At 42.7% G+C, this 19961-nt stretch overlaps 3 protein-coding genes across 10 annotated transcripts in view; 1 reads left to right on the top strand and 2 right to left on the bottom strand.

Annotated features, from left to right (window-relative positions):
- Nucleotides 1–6351, top strand: part of lrp2a (low density lipoprotein receptor-related protein 2a) — a 61515-nt gene extending 55164 nt beyond the window's left edge. For all 4 annotated transcript variants that reach the window (XM_061692908.1, XM_061692907.1, XM_061692905.1 and 1 more), the window contains 6 exons: nt 2586–2703; nt 2801–2921; nt 4436–4546; nt 5001–5117; nt 5893–5964; nt 6081–6351. In XM_061692908.1, coding sequence (XP_061548892.1) covers nt 2586–2703; nt 2801–2921; nt 4436–4546; nt 5001–5117; nt 5893–5964; nt 6081–6278 — 737 coding nt within the window. In that variant the 3' untranslated portion in view covers nt 6279–6351. The remainder of the gene's footprint in view (nt 1–2585; nt 2704–2800; nt 2922–4435; nt 4547–5000; nt 5118–5892; nt 5965–6080) is intronic.
- Nucleotides 6352–9958: 3607 nt separating this feature from the next.
- On the bottom strand, nt 9959–14372 carry rdh1 (retinol dehydrogenase 1). Of its 2 annotated transcripts, XM_061692916.1 has the most exons (6): nt 14343–14372; nt 13193–13225; nt 12786–13116; nt 11387–11645; nt 10723–10886; nt 9959–10262 (listed from the first exon to the last, which is right to left on the bottom strand). In XM_061692916.1, the coding sequence occupies exons 1-6, from the start codon at nt 14343–14345 to the stop codon at nt 10039–10041; spliced, it is 1014 nt and encodes a 337-aa protein (XP_061548900.1). In that variant the 5' UTR covers nt 14346–14372; the 3' UTR covers nt 9959–10038. The 2 variants fall into 2 exon arrangements, with proteins under 2 accessions (XP_061548900.1, XP_061548899.1); XM_061692915.1 differs by lacking the exon at nt 13193–13225 and having other exon boundaries at nt 12786–13158.
- On the bottom strand, nt 13064–19365 carry dhrs9 (dehydrogenase/reductase (SDR family) member 9). 4 transcript variants are annotated; one of them, XM_061692913.1, is made up of 7 exons: nt 18525–19283; nt 18130–18446; nt 17168–17426; nt 16925–17088; nt 15402–15627; nt 13193–13225; nt 13064–13116 (listed from the first exon to the last, which is right to left on the bottom strand). In XM_061692913.1, exons 1-5 carry the CDS (start codon nt 18611–18613, stop codon nt 15410–15412), a joined length of 1047 nt encoding a protein of 348 aa, XP_061548897.1. In that variant the 5' UTR covers nt 18614–19283; the 3' UTR covers nt 13064–13116; nt 13193–13225; nt 15402–15409. The 4 variants fall into 4 exon arrangements, with proteins under 4 accessions (XP_061548897.1, XP_061548896.1, XP_061548898.1 ...); XM_061692912.1 differs by lacking the exons at nt 13064–13116; nt 13193–13225 and adding an exon at nt 14197–14387; XM_061692914.1 differs by lacking the exons at nt 13064–13116; nt 13193–13225; nt 18525–19283 and adding an exon at nt 19294–19365 and having other exon boundaries at nt 14197–15627.
- Between the last annotated feature and the right edge of the window lie 596 nt (nt 19366–19961).

Genomic DNA, 19961 nt, shown 5'->3' with positions numbered 1-19961 from the left:
TCCATTTGTGTTGAGAAATTGTTTGGCGCTGCAGTGGTGTCTCTTGTTGACTCTATTTGTTCTTCACAAAGGTATGGTTACCGCACAGTCGCACGTGTTGCTGCGTATCTATTGATTGTCCGATTTAGCCTGGTGCTAGCGCCTAGGCTATTCGGCTCTGTCTCATATTTTGTTCGTTTCACCTCTTTTTTGCTGGCGAAGGCGGCGTTCACATCCCCTCTGCTGGGTTTATAACTTTGGACGGTGGCCTTTGCCGGTCACGGAAGCGTTTGCGCCCCCTCTTCCGGTATAGATCGTTGCGACTTCTCATTGTGAGCCGCTTGCTCTATATAGTCACTTCGCGTGCCACGACGTAACTGTTGTTTGCCGGTCCATAGCCTGGCTGTTACGCCCACGCTTATCGACTCCGACTGGTTGTGTTCGTCCCACCTCTGCTGATGTGACCATATATATGAACACTAAGGCGCCAGGGCGCTACGTGGCGGCCATGTTGGGGAAGTTTTTGTTGCCATGGAAGGCAGTGCATGGACACTGAAAATAAGTCGTAACTTGATCATTTTTTTCACCGATTTTTATAAGGGTTGTTGTGTCAACACCGATGCATATGCTATTAATACACAACGTTAGGAAATACAGGGTACAAGAAACAATGCATATCTCAGTGTGTGATTGATTGTCCAGTTGACCTGGTATTAGCGCTGAGGCTGCCTGATCCTGCCTTGCTTGTTTATCCCATCTCCACGCGGTTTGGGTGGCGTTCGTTCACCTTTCCCAAGCTTTTTGACACTTCTTGTTGTCTATTCGGTGGGGTTCATTGGCTGTGGTTCATGGCCTTTGGTGGCAAGGGTGACGTTTGGGTGCCCCCTCCCTGACTGCGGCGTTGCGTTTCTCAAAGTGACCCACAGATTGAGTTGTTACCACCCGTGCCGTGGAGAGGCTATTTACTGATGGTCCTGTTAGCCTAACGTTGTCACTCTGGCTGGCTCTACCATGTTTTGTCTATCCCACCTCTATTGGGTTTAGGTTGCGTTCACGCACCTTTCCCTGGCTTGTTGACTGCTATTGTCTGTTCGGTAGAGTTCTTTGTTATGGATTCATGGCTTTTGATGCCGTGGCAGACCTTCGCATGCCCTCTCCAAGCCTCCTTTGACAAGGCCCTCTTGGAGGACTCTCTGGAGTTTTCCGGCGGAACAGGGGACGTGGGGGACCGCCTCTACTTACGGGTTTTCCTGCTGAATGGCCTGACTCTCTGCTGAGCAGCTGTGCGGAGCCATTTTGGCCGCCAGGGCAACGTCCACTCATCTTTGATATGACAGTGGATGTACATTGTTTGCAGGGAGTCTGGAGACCATGGAGAGGCCCTCGTGCGTTTCTTGGTTCCCACTGTTCTGGAGCTCCCGCAGTCTCTCCTGGATAGAGGTCGGTCTCCATCTTCTCCAATGGTGTGTGTGTCTGCAACATCAGCCCGACATACTTTGGTCGACAATAGCACGGTGGGGAGCTGCGCCCCGGTGTCGTTGTTGCTCATGAGGACTCCGCAAGCCCCGGTGTGGGACCTGCGCTCAGTGCGGCATGGCTTATGCCTGCCTCCCTTTAGAGCCCCTGGCAGAGTGTTGAGAGAGTTGCCGAGGGTATCACTTGAGGCTACGTTCTTGCTCGCCATTGCCTTGGCAAGACGTGCCAGTGTGTTGCACTGCATCATCAATCAGTCCTCCATGTTTGAGGTAGCACACGGACTGTGCCGCTGTGTCTTTATGCCCTAACTTCGCTCATATTTTCGTCTACCTATCCGGTTTGTGCGTTATATACCTCCATCCGGAGGGGGTGGGGACGGCCCAGAGGTCTTGTGATCTGGGAGAACTCTGAGATTTCTGTTTGTCTCACTGGATCGTGGGTGCCATTCACCATTCTTCTCAGGTGTCAATCCACCCCCTGCCATCGGGTGTGCATTGTCTCTCTACCGGGAGTGTAGAGAGACACATCTTCGGCTGCCCTGAGGGGTGTATCCCTGGAGGATATACTGTATGTGCCGCTGCCTCAATTTTGACGCTTGGCACATTTGCCGTATTCTACATTGTGTGTGTCGCCACTCCCCGTTCACTGTGCGTCGCTTTTGGGGCCGGTGGCTTCTTAGTGGGGTTTGTGTCTGGGATTCCTTGTGATTTTGTTGGTATGAGTCTTTCAGTGCTTTCAGCACCACCTTCTGGCAGTCAGCAGGGATGAAATAAAACGAAAGTTACCTATGTAACTACGGTTCTATGAATCCGGTATGACCGCCAGCGCGCTCTGTCGCTCAGAATCCTTGTGTTCACACGAGACGAATCTGTAGGAACTGAGCCCCATGTGTCACCGGAACTTCTACCCATTCCGGGTCACCGGGGGCAGGTCACACATGACTTTTTTGGTATGTGTACTCGAACTGCGCATGCAAGTAGGGAATATTCAGTGCTTTCAGCACCGCTTTCTGGCCGTCATTCGGGATTCAGATACCCATAGTTTCATACGTAATGTTTGTTTTCCAGGGAAAAACAGAGAATAGATGAAAATGATATAATATAATAATGATCTGCCTTTTCTATCTCAAGCTGTGGCAGTTCTACTCGCAGTCATCATCATCCTCATTACTGGAGCTTTGGCAGTTGGAATTTTCCTCAACTACAAACGAACCGGATCCATCATCCCCTCTATCCCCAAGCTGCCCAGGTACCTTAGATTTTCAACTCCTATTTAAATATACACATTGTGCACTGATGCTTGCAAAAGAATAGTATGTTATGACATCATTATATGTTTTCCATAGCCTCAGCAGTCTGGTGAAGTCAAGCGACACAGGGAATGGAGTGATATTTCACTCAGGTGATAATGTGGATCTCGGACCGACGCACATTGGAGTTTCATTCATTGATACCACCATGCAGATGGTGAGTTCTACTTGCGGCAACAGAGCACTGAGGGTGGGGTGAAAAGCAAGCATCCATCAAGGAAGGCAATAAAAGTATTTTCAATCGTGCAGGCAACACCACCATGCCGACAACTTCACCGTGTGTAACTGTCATGAATTTAAGTTCATGATTGGATTAAAAAATAATATCCCTTTCTACTGTACTGTATACAGTATAAATATTTGTAATAATACTATTTATGTAATTTTCTAAGGTATTTAATATTTATTTGGGTTACTTTGCCTCCTGTTCTATGTCAGGGTTGCATTGAGTGGCGCGTACAGACCGTTTATGTAATCGGGAGTTTGTCAGTTAGTTAAAGAAAGAGATGGAAGAGCTTGAGCTGCTAGTTTAAAGAAAGAGACCAGAACTGTGAGCTGCATACAGCAAGATCTTAATTTGTTCCTAACAACTCCTAAATTCTTGTTAGGAGGCAAAATGGTATGTGACCCTGATTAATGTATATTTTATGTTATTGAGCTGTGTTATATCTTGTAATTGATACAATGTTGAGAGCTAATATTTCTGGATCATGTAACTGCTCAAGCTTTCATCTTTTTATAAGTGACAAACTCCTGATTTCATAACTTCACTATGTGCCACTCACTACAACAACAAGGGCACAGTAACCCAAATAGATATTACCTGAGCAAATTACCCATCCATCCATCCATTTTCTGAGCCACTTATCCTCACAAGGGTCGCGGGAGTGCTGGAGCCTATCCCAGCTATCATCGGGCAGGAGGCGGGGTACACCCTGAACTGGCTGCCAATTGCAGGGCATCTATAAACAAACAACCATTCGCACTCATATTCACACCTACGGGGAATTTCGAGGCTTCAATTAACCTACCATCCATGTTTTTGGGATGTGGGAGGAAACCGCAGTGCCCGGAGAAAACCCACCCAGGCACGGGGAGAACATGCAAACTCCACACAGGTGGGGTCGGGGATTGAACCCCGGACCTCAGAACTGTGAGGCAGCCGCTCTAACCAGTCCTCCACCGTGCTGCTGAGCAAATTAGATATAATACATATAATATTGCAATCATTCATACACAGTAGAAGGGTATTTTTTTTTAATACAATTGTGAACTTAAAATTCACGACACTTAGACCGAACAATCAATTGTGTGCTGCTCATCAGAAGCTAACACTAATCTGTTTGTCCAGAAAAACACAATGCAGCTCTGCTTACCGTTTTGCTTTGACATGATAACAGGGGTGTCACACCCCTGGGGCATGCCCATGTTAGTGCCTCAGCATGGTAGTTTTTCAGACAGTGTAGTCCCACTTGAAAGTGGCTTTGAATCTTCACCCAGCCTAGCTGTTCGGCATAGAGGCTGTTATCATGTAAATTAGCTCCACCCTCAAGGGGAAGTGCAGTCAAATTTGCATTGTATGTGCCCTTTAAGGAAAACATGTTCAATACATCATGATGATTATGTGTCTGGGAATGTTCATTTATTAATATCAACACAATGTCACCGTAGGATGATCATTTTGCCATGGAAGCGGCCAGGCATCCTGTCACCTTTGAGAATCCGTTATACGCCAACACAGCTGCCATGGCTGCTGACCCAGCTGTCATTCACGCCTCACAGGTACACATGCACGCCTCACACGCATCTCACATCTTAAGTCTTGCCAATCAGCAAGCCGGGTCACACCCACTTTATAATGTCCACACAAGGACGCTCAAATTCCCATGCAAAGTAACGGCAATAATTTACTTTAATGATGCCAATAGAAAATCATTTCATCTAGCATTTTTTTGGGGGCGTTTAGGGGGGCTCATTGTCACCCTATACGACTGCACATATTGCCCATACCAGAAACCGCCACTGATTGCAGCTAAGAGAAATACTATGAAATGAAGAGATTAGAAACAGTCATAAAACAGAAAGAATACTCAACAAAACACATTTCTCCTGCCCGGGTATTTTGGAACCTTTCTACCAACCCAGTCAGGATATCTTTTTTTTGCTTTTCAGGAGTGCATACAAAACTAATATTACACTATTTATTTATTTATTTATTTATTTTGCTTACAATCAGGTGACTGTTAACGTGAGTGGTGAGAAATTACAGAACAACTTTGTGAACCCGGTGTATCATGCAGAACAAAGCGGGGGCCTTGTAAACACGTCGTTTGTCAGGACCAAACCTGTTGAGGTCAGTCTTTTCTTTTACATTATTATAAAGAATATTTAGCTTGTATTGCATATGTTCTCTATATAACAAGCATTTGTGTAACCTGGGGGCGAGCCACGTCTTTGCAACTTGGTAACGCTCCCTTGGTCTATTACACCAGATGAACTCTTTGGGAAGTTAAAATAAACAACTAAGATGATGTGGTAGCACAAATGTGCACACCCTCATATAACTCATCCCTCCTCCCCCAGTTGAGTTGTATGTACAGCTTTTAGATCACGTGAATGGCGAAAAAAAAAGGTTTTGAAATTATTTATCTTGGTCTCATTTTGTACAGTATATCACAAATAGGTGGCCTTTGAACAGGGGTGTGTAGGCTTTATATCCACTGAACATCACAGCTTTCTGTTAAAGTAATGAAGCAACTAGTAAAAGGCTTTTTCAGGATTGCGGGCCATGTCAAAGGTTTTGGGTTTTTTTCATGCCGCAGGCTGCAAATGACCCCTGGGCTGTAGTTCGGACACCCCTGCTTTAGCTATATGTAGTATCAGTACACTAGTCTCACAACATCGGAGAGGTTTTTTGAAGGCATAGCTATGTTTAATATTTTTAAGAAATCTTACCAAGTCATATTTTTAAAAAGTTGTTGTTTTTTTCTCATTCCTTTCAGCTAAGTTTTTGTAGTGATAGTGTACTAGTATAGTATGTACAAGGTTCATCAGTTACTGCATGCCTTGTGTGTTTTTGACATACTTGGCAAATAAAGAGGATTCTGATGATGTGTGTTTACTGTTAGGAGTCAACATGGAGCTTTTTCAAGCGCAAACTGAAGCCTAGCAGCACATTTGAAAACCAGTCCTACTCCAAGGTGAGTTAGGCTGGATTGTGGATTAAAACAAAAAAAGGCAATTAGAAAAATAAGAACAAAACAAACAAAAAAACAGATTCATTCAGGTTTTTTATTTAATTTTTTCGGGGGAACAGATGAGGGATGACAAGTCCGAAGGAAGCAGAGGCAGCGACACTTCTGCACCTGAGCCCTTTGAACCACCCCCCAAACCTCCAAGGAGGGACCATCATCATCATCATCATCACCACCATCATCATCCAAGCACCTTTTCACCAACCGAGGACAGTTTCAAAGACACGGCCAATCTTGTAAAAGAGGACAGTGACGTATAACCACGCCCTCACTGAAGGGGAGAATCACACTTTGCACAGAATTTATTTTTTTATGCAGCTTGTGGGGGGGGGGGGGGGGGGGAAATGTTATACATCAGAGATATAAAGTGCAGTGGTGCCTTCGGATATAAGTAACCCAATTTCCGCGTTTTTCAAAATGTGAGCTGTCATTCAGCCAATTTATTTGCTTTAACCTGTGAGCAGAAATTTGAGATAGTTTGGCAGATTCTTCAACAAAGACGATTGAAGCTGTTTAATGCCCCTCCCAGTTAAAATTTTGTGTCAAACTAAACAAAAAAATGACTTACACGTTGTGTATTTAAAACAACCACACGACTTTGTCTTCTGTTAGCTTAATGCTAACATCCAATGAAAATCACCATAGACGGGCTAATGAATAGCATCGATAGTTGTAAGGGTTAAAACCCTTGAAGCAACGAATATTAGAACACTAACCATGCACTAACACATGTAGACAAACAATATAACTACTCACCACCATATTTTCATTATCCTCTGCAAAAGAAATGAATAAATTAGTTTACTTAGTCATTTCCAGTATTTGTGAAATTCTTTTTCATTTGTCTTCATCACTGTATATTGCCTCCAGGTGGCCAAGTTGCAGGAGACGCAATGAATTAATGATGATGCACAAACGTTTTAATTCTTTACATTATATTTAATTGTGGTTTTACTAGAAGTTTTAAGAAGTAAATATAAAGTGCTATTTTTCCTTATTATAAAACAGAAAAACTATTTTTTGGTGGGAGGGTGGAACGGAATAACGGCATTTCCCCTCATTTCAATGGAAAAAGATAATTTGAGATACGCGTGTTTTGAGCGTGGTTATGGAATGAATTCAACTCGTATCTCAAGTCACCACTGTACACTTCTTTAAAGTAAGGAAAAAGAAAATCTATGCCTTTGTGACATTACATATGCCAATTCTCGTGTTTTCTTTATTCTGATGTACAATAAGTATATCTTTGCACTGACGCTGCTGATAAAGATATTGATAAATATGTTGTATATTTGTAAATTTGAACGATAAGATTTTGAAATAGGCCGTGTGGGTAGTTCTGCATTTATACACACATTGTAAAAGGTGAGCTGCATTCCGCAATGTACAGTACCTCTTATCATCATGAGGAAAACTCTCAATGATCTTCCGCCTTTGCCATAAGATAAATATATAATCTATATATACGCACCTCAATATCTTCAGGGTGATTGGAATGAATTTATCAAACATGCTGTTTAAAAATATGTGTGAGTTAAATAATGTAATTGAATCAAACTTTTTTTTTTTTATTTACTCTTATGTGATCCCTGACATTGTGACTTTAAATCACTGTGATCATGTTTTCTGTATATCATTAATGTTATGGGAATAACGGACACAATTGTTTGAAACGATACTTGAACATGCTTGCGCATAGACGTTAATTTATGTCGATGATTGTCTTGAGGAGCTGACCTAAGAATGCAGATGAGTCATTTTGTACACAACATGAAGGCATTTCAGATCTTACGTGATTACAAATTAAACCTGCTTTCGCTGATTGTTGACAACATACCCATGCAGTTTAAATCGCTGCTGCTGAGACGTGAGTGAATAAATGTTCTATTTTGTGAACCAGTCTTAAAGGACCTCTGTAATTATGTAAACATTGGCACTTTTTCCATAGTTCTGGACTTAAAAACAATGTCTGCAGGGGAAAAAAATCTTTCCAAAATATGCTCAGTAGCAATTTTAGGCATGTTTTATGATGACATTTTCAGACAGATTTTGGCCCGCCCACATTCAGGTTGAAAACCTGCGTGAGCCTGTTGCCAGTAAATTTCCTTATTAAACTGTGTTCTGCATTGTCATTGTTTGCGTATATTGAACGTCTGGGTAATTTAAAAACATTTTTTTTTAGGCAATAACGAGTGAAAATAGTGAGGTTAAGTACATTTGAGTGGGCTTGTTAAAATCGATCGCTGTAATGCTTTGTTGCCAAAGGAGGGCAGGCGCATGAGATAAGTGGGCGCAGTCATTTCGGTCTATATACAGGACGTCCTCGAGTTACGACGTACTCGACCTACGACGTTTCGACTTTACGACGCCTGTGCCTCGTCCGCCATTTTGTCCCAGCGCCATAGTGTTTCTGCTTAGCGAGTGCATAGTGCTTGTCTGTGTTTGTGCGCCAGGAGTATCTGCGTTTTTTTCACACTGTCACCAGTAATGGTAAGTACAGAATCTTTTTTTTTAATTTTAATGTATTTTAGTTTTTTTTATACGAAGTGTTAACCTTTCCTGCTGCGGTCACCTGACCGTGGCCGGGAGACGCAGGGGTTAACTCCCTTCTCTCGTTGCACAGCTGTGCTGGGTGGCGGCAACAATAAAGGCACGAAGCACCGATTTGCTGCTTTAATGGCTTTATCAGCGCCTCTGCACATTCAACGTCAACGGGTCCTTCACTAATCGCTACTCTACCCCGGTCGCCGTCACTACACTTGCTACTGCACACACTCCTCCGCCCACACACACTGAGCTTGCTGTCACAATCACGTGGGACAATACCCGTAACAGAAGTATTTCGCCGTAAATTTCGACTTTAACAGTGAAATCCGACTGATGCGGAAATTCATGTTACGTCGCCAGCGTGGGAGCGAAACTCGTTGGTAAATCGAGGACTTCCTGTACATGGGTTTTGTCAGCTCCTTGTATTGACAGCATTGCTCACCTTTGAAAAAGAGTTTGGAAAGATGACGAGACGCCAGCGTTTGCGTTTGTGAAGTTAAAAGCTTTTTGTACGGTGGTGGCATCGTGTGACCGTGGGCACGGCTGGCACCAGGCGCAGTTTAGCTGCCATTTTAATCAATAACATCGTCATAAGTTAGATTTTTTTTCAGCAAATTCGCGATTGAACATAATTTTGGAGTGCTGTTGTATTGATGAGAGTGTGTAACGGTATATGATAGCAATATATGGTATAATACCACCTTGAACAAAGCGGTATTTGGAAACGCAAGCAAGATGACTTTTTTTAAAAATCAACAAAAGCTATCATTTTGGAGGTGGGGGGATTCCAACCGACGGCGACAATATCGAAAATCAGTAAATACTGCCGCTTTATAGTATAGTGCATTCCTTTGTCCACATCGGCTTTGCAGCGAATTACGTCTTCAGCCCCATCGCTGACGTCATATATATGGCGGTGTATCGATCAGCGATGTAAAAGGTGCATTCCCAGAGCAATCTGTTATTTACTGATTGCTCCAAAACAGGCGGTATGGTGGACAACTGGTTAGAGCGTCTGCCTCACAGTTCTGAGGACCAGGGTTCAATCCCCGGCCCCGGCTGTGTGGAGTTTGCATGTTCTCCCCGTGCCTGCGTGGGTTTTCTCCGGGCACTCCGGTTTCCTCCCACATCCCAAAAACATGCATGATAGGTTAATTGACGTCTCTAAATTGCCCGTAGGTGTGAATGTGAGTGCGAATGGTTGTTTGTTTCTATGTGCCCTGCGATTGGCTGGCAACCAGTTCAGGGTGTACCCCGCCTCCTGCCCGATGATAGCTGGGATTGGCTCCAGCACTCCCGTCACCCTGGTGAGGATAAGTGGCTCAGAAAATGGATGGATGGCTTCAAACAGATTGCTATTATTGGAAATGACTGCCAGTTTCATTTTCTCGAACAAAAAAACACATAAAGAGAACTTATTAGTTAAATATAGGCCATCAGGACACAATAAGCCATTTCACAAGTTCCTCTTCATCAACTCCTCACTGCCGCAGGTGAAGGTAGAAGCGTGCTGATAACAAAGTCGGACACAAAAGAAGGCAGGTAGGACAAGGGGATCCAGAGAAGTTTGGCGTCCCAGCCTGCAGTGTAGCGCGTGCGGGGGAAACAGGCGGTCAAGGCGTGCTTCATGCAACTCGTCACCATGGAGATGCGTGGGCTGCACAGGATGCCCATGGAGAAGGCCTGGGCCTTCACGTCTGAAAGGCAAACAGGAAAAAAGGTAACAAAATGTTGGACTGCTTTCAGGTGACTGAATTGCAGTGGATCAGCATGAGGCGCTGTAAAGGACAAAAGAAATATTTATTGTACCTCTTACACACATACAAAGTACAACACATAACAACAAAAAAACTCACAAAAAAAGCTTTTTAAACAAGACAAAAAACATACGCAAAAAACATACATACACAACAACAACCTCTCACACACACTCAAAAACTCTCAGCCCAAAAACACGCAACAAAAATCTTTTTTTCCCCCTCTCTTTGTTAGTTTTTTGGTTTGTTCTATCTTACTAAGGTGTTTTTTTTTTTAATCACTCAGAGAATTTGGGGTGAGAATAAATTATTCTTTTTTGGGTGTTTCAGAGATTTTTGTATGCATCTGAAAGGTAAATGTACGGTTTATTTGACCTCATACATGACCCCTTTTACTCACAGTCATCAAAGTACGTCTCTCCATAGGAGCATTTCACTTCCTGAGGGAGGCGGGTCCAGAGCCTTTTTAGGTCACCTTCTATTAGATCCAGCCGGGTCACATTCGTCTTGAAGAAACCAGGTTCAATGATGCTCACTTTGATGCCAAAGTGCTTCATGTCCCTCCTCGTCAAAAGAGACAGAATAGTTCTTTTAATACATATACCGTGTTCCCTTGCTATATCACGGTTCACCTATTGCGGATTATTTTTTCATATTCATATTCCGCATAATCCGCCATATCGTAGGATTTTGAGTGTATGCTTCCTAGCCCAAAACATTAAAACTGTAAATACATATATATATATATATATATAAACTCGTATTACAATAAATAAAATATACTTAGTGTATAGTAATACAGTACTGTATTTTTAAAAGTTGAAAAGGTGTTTAAGAGTATAAAAAGTGTTTATAAGAGTATGGTGGAGGTAAATTGGCATGTGGGAAGGTTAATAGGAGGCTGGGGAGGTTCATACACCTTTAAAATATGTATACAGGAACCTATACCCTGCAATAAAGGAGGGATTACTGTACTATCTAGTCTTCGTTTTTTATGTATTTCTTTGGTATATTCTTAACTATAATATTAGTCTTTAATGTTGCGGTCAGTAATCTGCGCATACCTGAGGCTGTCGGAGAAGGCCTCCACTCCCCACTTGGAAAGACAGTAGCCTCCTCCGATGAGCGCCAGTCGGCCCATGACGCTAGCCACGTTGACCACTCGGCCCCGAGCCATCTTCAGGAGCGGCAGGAAGTGGAGCGTCATGTCCACGGTGCCCATCAGGTTCACGTCCAAAACCTTCGTGAAATCCTCTAAGCGCATCCACTCAGCCGGGCCGATGGGTGTGGACCGACCCGCGTTGTTCACCAACCCCCACAGGCCTGCGAAGGAACAAAGCCGGTTCATTCGCCGCAGATGAGTGAGGCCAGGGAAAGGTCACCGTGTCGGCTTGTTTTATTTTGTGCTTATTTTAGCCTCTCCAGATTTTAAATACCATTTATAGGACACCCAAAGTCTTGAAGGGCCAGAAGGATTGCTGAGATAGGTGCAAAAATTCAATTCTCAGCTGCCATTAAACTTGTGGCAGAAAGTCATTTAGATGCCGAGGCCCGCCGCACACCAAGCGACGCGGCCGAACACGACTGAACTGGACAATCGCGAAGAAAATACAGTCGCCGACTCACACCTGGCGACTGACCCTTGCACATATACCAAATCACTGCAACATAATAACTGCGGCCCCTAGTGTTCGAATTGGGAAACAATGTTTTCAAGTGGCACATGTACTGTACTTTATTCTTTTTTTTTGTATGAATGAATGAATGAACAACAAGCAACGTGGTGAGATTGTAAAGGAAGGTGTGGATTTCCCTTAGCGCTGTAGCTATATTAAAATAATGCAAAGTGAGGAAACGGCCAAGAAATGAAGATGAGAGGGTGGATATTTGAGATACTGTTGGCAATGCTCGCCCAATATATTCACTGCACTCGTGTATTTTGGCAACAAACATTTATTTTATATTTATATTTATTTTGCTATTTAATTTTTTGCATTTTCTGCTTTTTTGTTGCCACTTAAGATTCCGCACCTTTTGTTCTTTGATTAAACCTGAATGTCTTAAGTATGTTTTATTTTGATTTCAAAATTTGTAATTAGATGTATTTTTTTGTCATCCTTTTAATAGTGTTTTTATTTATTTGTTTAATTTTGTTGGTGTTGCAGAATAACAGTGGGTATTTAAATTCAGCATGCTTGACTCAATCGCACAATAATCGGTAGGGTTTAAAAACGGGATCTCATAAGAAGCTTTAGCGTGTCAACAGCTGTGAAAAGTGTGGGATTGTTATTCTCTCCCTCCACATTGCACAAAGAGGATCTATCAGACGTGTCAGTAGGAGGACGAAGAGTTGATGATGAGGAGTAGCCCGGGGGGTGGGGCGTTGGTCCAGGTTATCTCCCGGTGCCTCACTCGGACTGGCACTCTATCAGCCCGCACCCCTCCGCTCCTTACTCGGCTCACCTCGCTCTCCCACCTCTCTGTTCACAAACTCCCGCGCCCTCCTGATGCTCTCGCCGTCTGTTACGTCCAAGAGGAGCGTCCTCAGTCTGGGGGAGGCCGAGCGCGCCAGTTCTGTGGAGCCTCTCTCGGTGAGACACGCCGCTATGACGTGGAAACCTTTGTGATCCAGCTGCCTGGCCAGCAGGTTGCCGAAGCCGCTGTCGCAGCCTGTGATGAGCACGTGCTTGAGGCCGAAGGCGTCCACCTTGTAGGAGTCTCTGATGTACCAACATGTGGCGGCGAGGGCGGCCAAAAGTAGGAGAGAGGTCAAGGCCGGATGGGACACCAGTACCTGAAATGTATCATCTTCCTCTTTTTTTTCCCCCTTGTAGCCCTTTCAAATTGACAGAGAAACAACATCAACGTACCTCCAATACACCTGAAGTCAGTCCTTCAGTCACCTGAGTGGACAAATACAGTACAAAATATGAGTTCTTATGACCTCATTTAGCTAAATTACATGAGAAAACATCACTGCAAAGGGTCATGGGTGCCCAAAGTTCAGTGACTAAATAGGACCAGGTATTTGAACCGTTTCTTCCATTGATCATAATGGGAAATGTGAGATCGCTCGCCAACGGACAAGCAAAACTGCAGTTGCAAAACTGCAGTTGTTTGTTTGCATTCAACCTTGAGTTGCTGCAGCCAACGCGAGTGATGTCATCACATTGAGGCGTCAATCATGTTCCTTCGGCTAACAACACAACAGTGCATCGAGACAGAATAAAACTCTGGACCTCCTGTATTCCACTTTGAAGGGGAGTCTGACCACAACTGAATACACCTTGAGACCACCAACAGGCCGCTGGCGGAACTGCATGCAGCCAACATCAGGACTGTGACAGTTTTGTATTTGTTCAGAACACGGCTCACATCAAAAGGTTAGGAGAAAAAAAGATTTTCAAAGATGTGAACTATTTAATTTCATGAAAATAAAATGTAAAAAGAATTGTTTTTAAAAAGTCAAAAAAAAATAAAAATGGCACCATTGAAAATGGATGGATCATAGATGTAGCAAAGCCACTGATTGTTTCATTTAGTTCAAAATGTCAATTCAACCAAATTAACATTCTACGCTCAGAAGTACTACCGTTCTATTCAATCACAATATTTCAATACATCTTTGCATATTTTATTATCATTACTATTTGGAATATATCATCTATTTTTGGTGATACAAAAAATTGTTTGCATAAACCTCCTATTCACAAGCCATTCTAAACGCATTACGGAAAGTATTATTTAGGTGCAAATGGCACCTCTTTGTGGCTAAACAACTGTATTGCAACTTTGAAAGTCAAAAGTTTTGCATATGCATAAAAAAAAAAAAAAACTTCGTACTTCAAATAATGCACTCACACACGCAAAAAAATCCCACTCACCTCACAAGATACTTTAATAACCGCTCGCGTTGTGTCCTTTACATTAATTGTCACTCCGCCTCGTATATTACGTTACACCAATGAATACATCGAATAGCTCTCGAAGACATGGATAGAAAAAAATTAATAAACCTACCATGCTTACAGAAGTTGCAATGTGGTTGTCTCCTCATTAGGAACACTGAATGAATGCAGAGACAATGCCTTCAATGTTTCACTAGCGCAGGATTGTGCAACTTGCATTCTTTGACCAGTATATTGATAAGATCTTAACGGAAAATGAACTACAAGACTGGGACGTCTCACAGGGCAAATAATAAACACAGTACAATGTTCAAAACAGCAGACAGTGTTAGCACAAAAAGTGAGGAAAAGTCTACTCGAACAGCTGAAATTTATTTGGGGCAAATCAGTTGGAACTGAGGCCATACTCAAAATGCAAGGAATTATAAACACTTTGAAATAGCAGTCAGTGTTAGCACAAAACCTTCAGGCTTCTGCGAGAGAGCACTCGTCAGTAAAAGCCTACTAGAACAGCTGAAATCCATTTGTAGTAAATCAGCTGGAACTGAAGTCGTGGTCAAGCTGGAAGGAATTATGAACAGTTGGAAATGGCAATGACCAAGGCTGATACTAGAAAAAAAAGTCATAAAAAGTTGACTAGACAGCGTACACTTGTGCACAGTATATATTTTTTTTAAAGATATTTTAGATATATCTATATATCAACTGATTGTACAGGGTATACAGGTTACAACTGCAGAAAACATTTTGAAATGTTCTATCTATCACTGCTCATATAGGCTTGACATAAAAACTTAAAATGCTGTGGACATACAGTACATTGAGCTGAAACGCCATAGGAGCTTTTGGCGCTGGATCCCAGTTAAGTCAAGCCAAAGTCCAATACGAACAAAAGCAAGTTGAATATTAAGCCCTTGAAAAGTAGCACAAGATCCAGACAATAGATAAGAGGTCGGTTGTCTGCGCTAAGTCTTACATATACAGTAAGTGTTACTGCTGGAATTGGATTGACTTTAGGACACAATGGTGCAACAAACAGCGACCAGACAAGATTATGTGATATGCTAATGCTTGCTGTCGAACTCATTTTCATTGCGAGCGTGAGTTTGACACGTAATCCGTCGGAATGATCAAGTATTGAAATGGCGGCAACACCGCATGGAAAACTCACGTTGTATTTTACAAGACAGATGCTTTAATCTTGGGGCTGGATTTAAGGAAGAAGCTGTCCGTGATGAATGTGGGCATGTAGGACAGAGGCAGCCAGATGAACTTGGCGTCCCATCCGGGTGAGTAACGAGTGCGAGGGTGGACGGCGGCGATGGCGTGCTCCATGCAGCCCACCACTTTCATCAGGTCGCCGTCCGTCCGCAATCTTTCAGACATCATTTTAAACGCTGAAGCGGAGAGCATACACAGAAAAATCACCACAAAGTTGTAACGTCACTTTTTTATTTTTTTTAACCCTGACATTAGTAGTTCTCAATTTTTAATTTTTTTTTCATTTATTACATTATTTTTTTTCACACCAAGTACCACCTCAAAACTACTCTCCAAGTAGCACCAAAATAACTAACATTACAATACAGTAACATAGTAGGCCGAAGTGTTCCTAGAAATACTGGCAGATGTTTTTTTCCCCCAAAAACTACACCTGTATTTACTATGGCAAGCCACTGTGACATTATGCAGTTGAAGATTTAGCCCCCCCCAAAAAATGTACTTCAATAACGATTCGATTAGAATGCATTGTGCTTCAAAGTTAAATACAACTAACTGTACTTTAAAATAAACTGTACATGAAAAGTCAAAAGTGTACAATACATGAAATGTAAAAAAAAATAATTATTGGAATAAATTGTTTTGAAAAAAGTTTAAACAGGCTGCTACAAACTTCACTCTACAGTGGAAACTCGGGTTACGATTTCATTTGTTCCGTGACCCATGTTCTCAAACCGAGGTAATGTTTGTTCGTCCCATTTAGATGAATGGAAATGTCCGTTCCGGCCACAGAACAATGTTACATTTACCTTATTTTGATCATTATGTGGTTAAAAACAAATATTGTGCAATATAGAAATACAGATTGCTGAGGCACAGAGCCGTTGATGTTCATGCGGTGTGAGGAAAAAAAAGCACAAAGTTCTGAGCCTCCGCGGTCACGCCAAGACATTTCGTAAACCGAAGGTAGTGTTGTTACCAGAGGTAATTTTTCCTTTCAAAAATAGTTCATAAACAAAATGCTTTGTAAACTGAGGTTCCACTTTGATTATATACGTTTTAAATGCTGTAAATTTCATTTGTATTTTTTCAGCGATTCTTTCGCGTACCACTCGAGGGAGCCCGCGTGCCACACTTGGAGAATCACTGCCTTACGTACGGTTCAGGTCATATTTGACAGCAATAAAAATGCCATTACTTTACCAGGAAATTTGATGACTTTTCCTAACGTGACCTAAAATACACAAAGGTCTATGTCCATTTTGACCCGTGTCTACTAAAATGGATTTTAGATTTACCAGTGTGTGAACTCAAGGAAAATTGTGGTAATCTTGAAACTGTAAATGCCATAAATGCGTATATTTTTCATGGAACAGTGATAACAGTTTTCAAAAGGGAGCTTGAAATAGTGCAGAGAACTGTCTGTGTTCCCACCACATTTGCACAGGTTCTGACAAGGCTCTGAGAACTCACCACGTTCCAAAAAGTCTGGTCCGTAGTCATCTTTCACATCCTGAGGTAATCTGTCCCAGAGCTTCTTCAGGTTATTTTCCAAGATCTTGGCGTTTGTGACGTTTGTTTTGAAGAAGCCGGGCTCTATGCACAACACTTTGACTCCAAATGGCGCCAAGTTCAAACTGAAGTACAAGTTTTGCAGCAATGATGGCGGCACCATTTTGAGCGGTACAAAAAGCATTCTGGCGAGTTGACTCTCACCGCAGGCTGTCGTTGAAGGCCTCCACGCCGTATTTGGACACGCAGTACGGGCCGCCGAACGGGCTTAAACGCCCGAACACGCTTGCCACGTTCACCACCCTGCCTCGGGCCTTCTTGATGAGAGGCAGGACGCTCAGGGTCACGTCGATCACACCCACCAAATTGACAGCGAGCATGCCCTTGTAGTCGTCAATAGTAAGCCAGTCTGTGGGGGCCGACGGCACAGCCACGCCCGCATTGTTTACAACGGCCCACAGACCTGAAAACACATGTCGGACATATTTACCTTCGTGTATAGCGAACATACACGAGTACGAATACACAAGTCCACATTCACAAATTGACATTCAGAGATTTTTTGGGGGGAACCAATCTACCGTTATTTTGCTGAAAAACTCGCCTAGTACTGTTTTTGTGCTCAGGCCAAAGCAATTAAAGTCTTTGCTGCCATTTTATGGCATCTTGGTGCCAATGAACAATGTTGAAGTGGGTTCAGGAGCTTCATTTAAATAAACATATTTCTTTGCTGACATCTTGTGGCATCACGGTGCTGATTATCTATATTGAAGTGATTTGAGGAGCTTCATTTAGACAAAAGTTAAGCTTTGCCGCCATCCTGTGCCATTGAACTATGTTGAAGTGAGTTGAGGCACTTCATTTAGACAAAAGTTGTGATTTGCCACCATCTTGTGGCATACACAGGTGAACAAAAAAATGTTTTTTTTGTAGGAAATCATTTTCAGACCAATTAAGTCAAATTGGATAATTTCCTGCCATACTCAGATTGAAAACCATTGACTTGTACACACACACACACACACACACACACACAAGGACGTAGCCTGATAATATATACGGCTATCTGTGGAAAAAAAGAGCATGATCATCTTTGTAAAGGCAGAATTTTTGTATTGCTCTCACTCTGCAGGTGTACCGAAAGGCACGGCCTGACATGACCTTACCTGTCTGCCCGACAAGGGTTTGGATGAAAGCCGCGGCCTGTCTAACGCTGGCAGAGTCGGTAACATCCACATGAAGCGTTGTCAGTCTGTCGGAAGAGGCCTTCTTCAGCTCATCTTCGCCCTTTTCGGTGTAACAGCCGGCAATCACGTGGAAGCCCCTCGTATCCAGGCTCTTGGCCAGGAGATGTCCAAAGCCAGTGTCGCAGCCGGTGATGTAGACATGCTTGTCTCCACTGTTTGCCACACGTTTGGACTCCTTGAACCACCGGTGGACAAACCACAGGGTCACCAGCACCACGATGCTCAGGAACATCTCTCTGGAGGAGCAAATGAGAGTGGAAATAAATTGTCCCAAAATCTACTTGTACGTTGTCTTAGCAAACACGTGACCTTACATCGCCTTTTGTGCTTGGTAAATATTGATAGGGTGAAAGGACACTTTTCCCAGAGTTATGTATTTAAACAGCAATGGGATACCCTTCATTAAAACTATCCGGAAAAAGAGGTTCAAAAAGTGTCAAATAAAACCTCCTTGGTGTAGATAACAGGTGTCAAACTCAAGGCCTCCGTGTCAATTTTATGTGGCGAAAGCCTGTTATAATTTTCCCCCTTGACTTCTGTTCAAAACTAACCATGAACGTGGTGATATTCAAACACAGGGGGAATCGTGTGATATGATGGGTCGATTATGAGGACATTTTAGTTAAAGGATTCGAGCCACACATCTACTCCTTAAACAAACACAGAGCAGTTCAGCTTCTGGCGAACAGACGTTATGGATATTATTATTATTATTTAAATACATATCTCATTTATTTCAACAGATACCTAATAAATAGTTTCCTCTTTCTGCAATTCACAAACCATTCCATCCAAACACATAACAGTTCTGTAAGGGGAAACTATTATTTTGGTAGAAGCAAGAACATTTGACATAAATTCAACTAGTTAACATCCAGCGCTAGTAGCATTAGTATCACGTATGTATCAACTACAGCACAGTTTTGCCTCACTAGTAGCATATAGTTGTCCTACTAGTATACCAAAGTTGGCCAACTAGTGAAGCAGAAGGCAGTAGGGGGAAAACCGTTACTAATAAGGCATAATCGTTCTACTGGTACTCTATTTCGGTCACAATATAATCCACTGTTAACAGCGTTTTACCGGTTGCCTCTTCGGATTCGTGCACAATCTGTTCCGTTGCAGTCGTGGCTTTCCGAAGCCTCTCCCACTCTGTTCTAGTAACTAGTGTTTACCTTTGGTCAGACGAAGAGGTAGATAAGACACGCCCCTTTTCAGTTTCGTGACTCTTCGCCAGGAGGGTCAACGTCGTCAGCGCACTCCATGTGAGTGGACGGCAAGAAAAAAATAAAAGAATAAAAATATAAAAAATAAAATAAAAAAAACAAAAGCCCACGGATGCCGGTTCTTTGAGTAGCTGACAAATCTGCACAGAACACCGTATAATTGGAATTGAAGGGAACTGGGAGTAACCTCTCACAAGTAAAAATATCTATATTTTTTAAATTACTTTATTTGCATTATATTGTATGCATTGATAGAACAAGCTTTGGCATTGCCAAAAAATTAACCTAATGAAAATCGGTTGATAAATAAGCAAGTTATGGTTTAATTTCAATGTCCATGCATTGCCTTTGAAGTGGAATCTCGCCCTTTCCAACATGGTCGCCACGTAGTCACATCTGTTAGCTTGGTTGGGTTGGGTTGGTGCTGACTGCTGTGTGCGTCGCTTTTTGTGCTCCGAGTAGCAACGTGGATTACAAACTGTCTCTATCCGTAGATATGAAATGTGCTATATTAATCAAAGGTAG

This window comes from Phycodurus eques, chromosome 12 (assembly GCF_024500275.1).
Source record: "Phycodurus eques isolate BA_2022a chromosome 12, UOR_Pequ_1.1, whole genome shotgun sequence".
In the NCBI taxonomy this organism is placed as follows: domain Eukaryota; kingdom Metazoa; phylum Chordata; class Actinopteri; order Syngnathiformes; family Syngnathidae; genus Phycodurus; species Phycodurus eques.
Note: the sequence above shows the minus strand (reverse complement) of the source record. Positions and strands in the feature narration are given on the sequence as shown.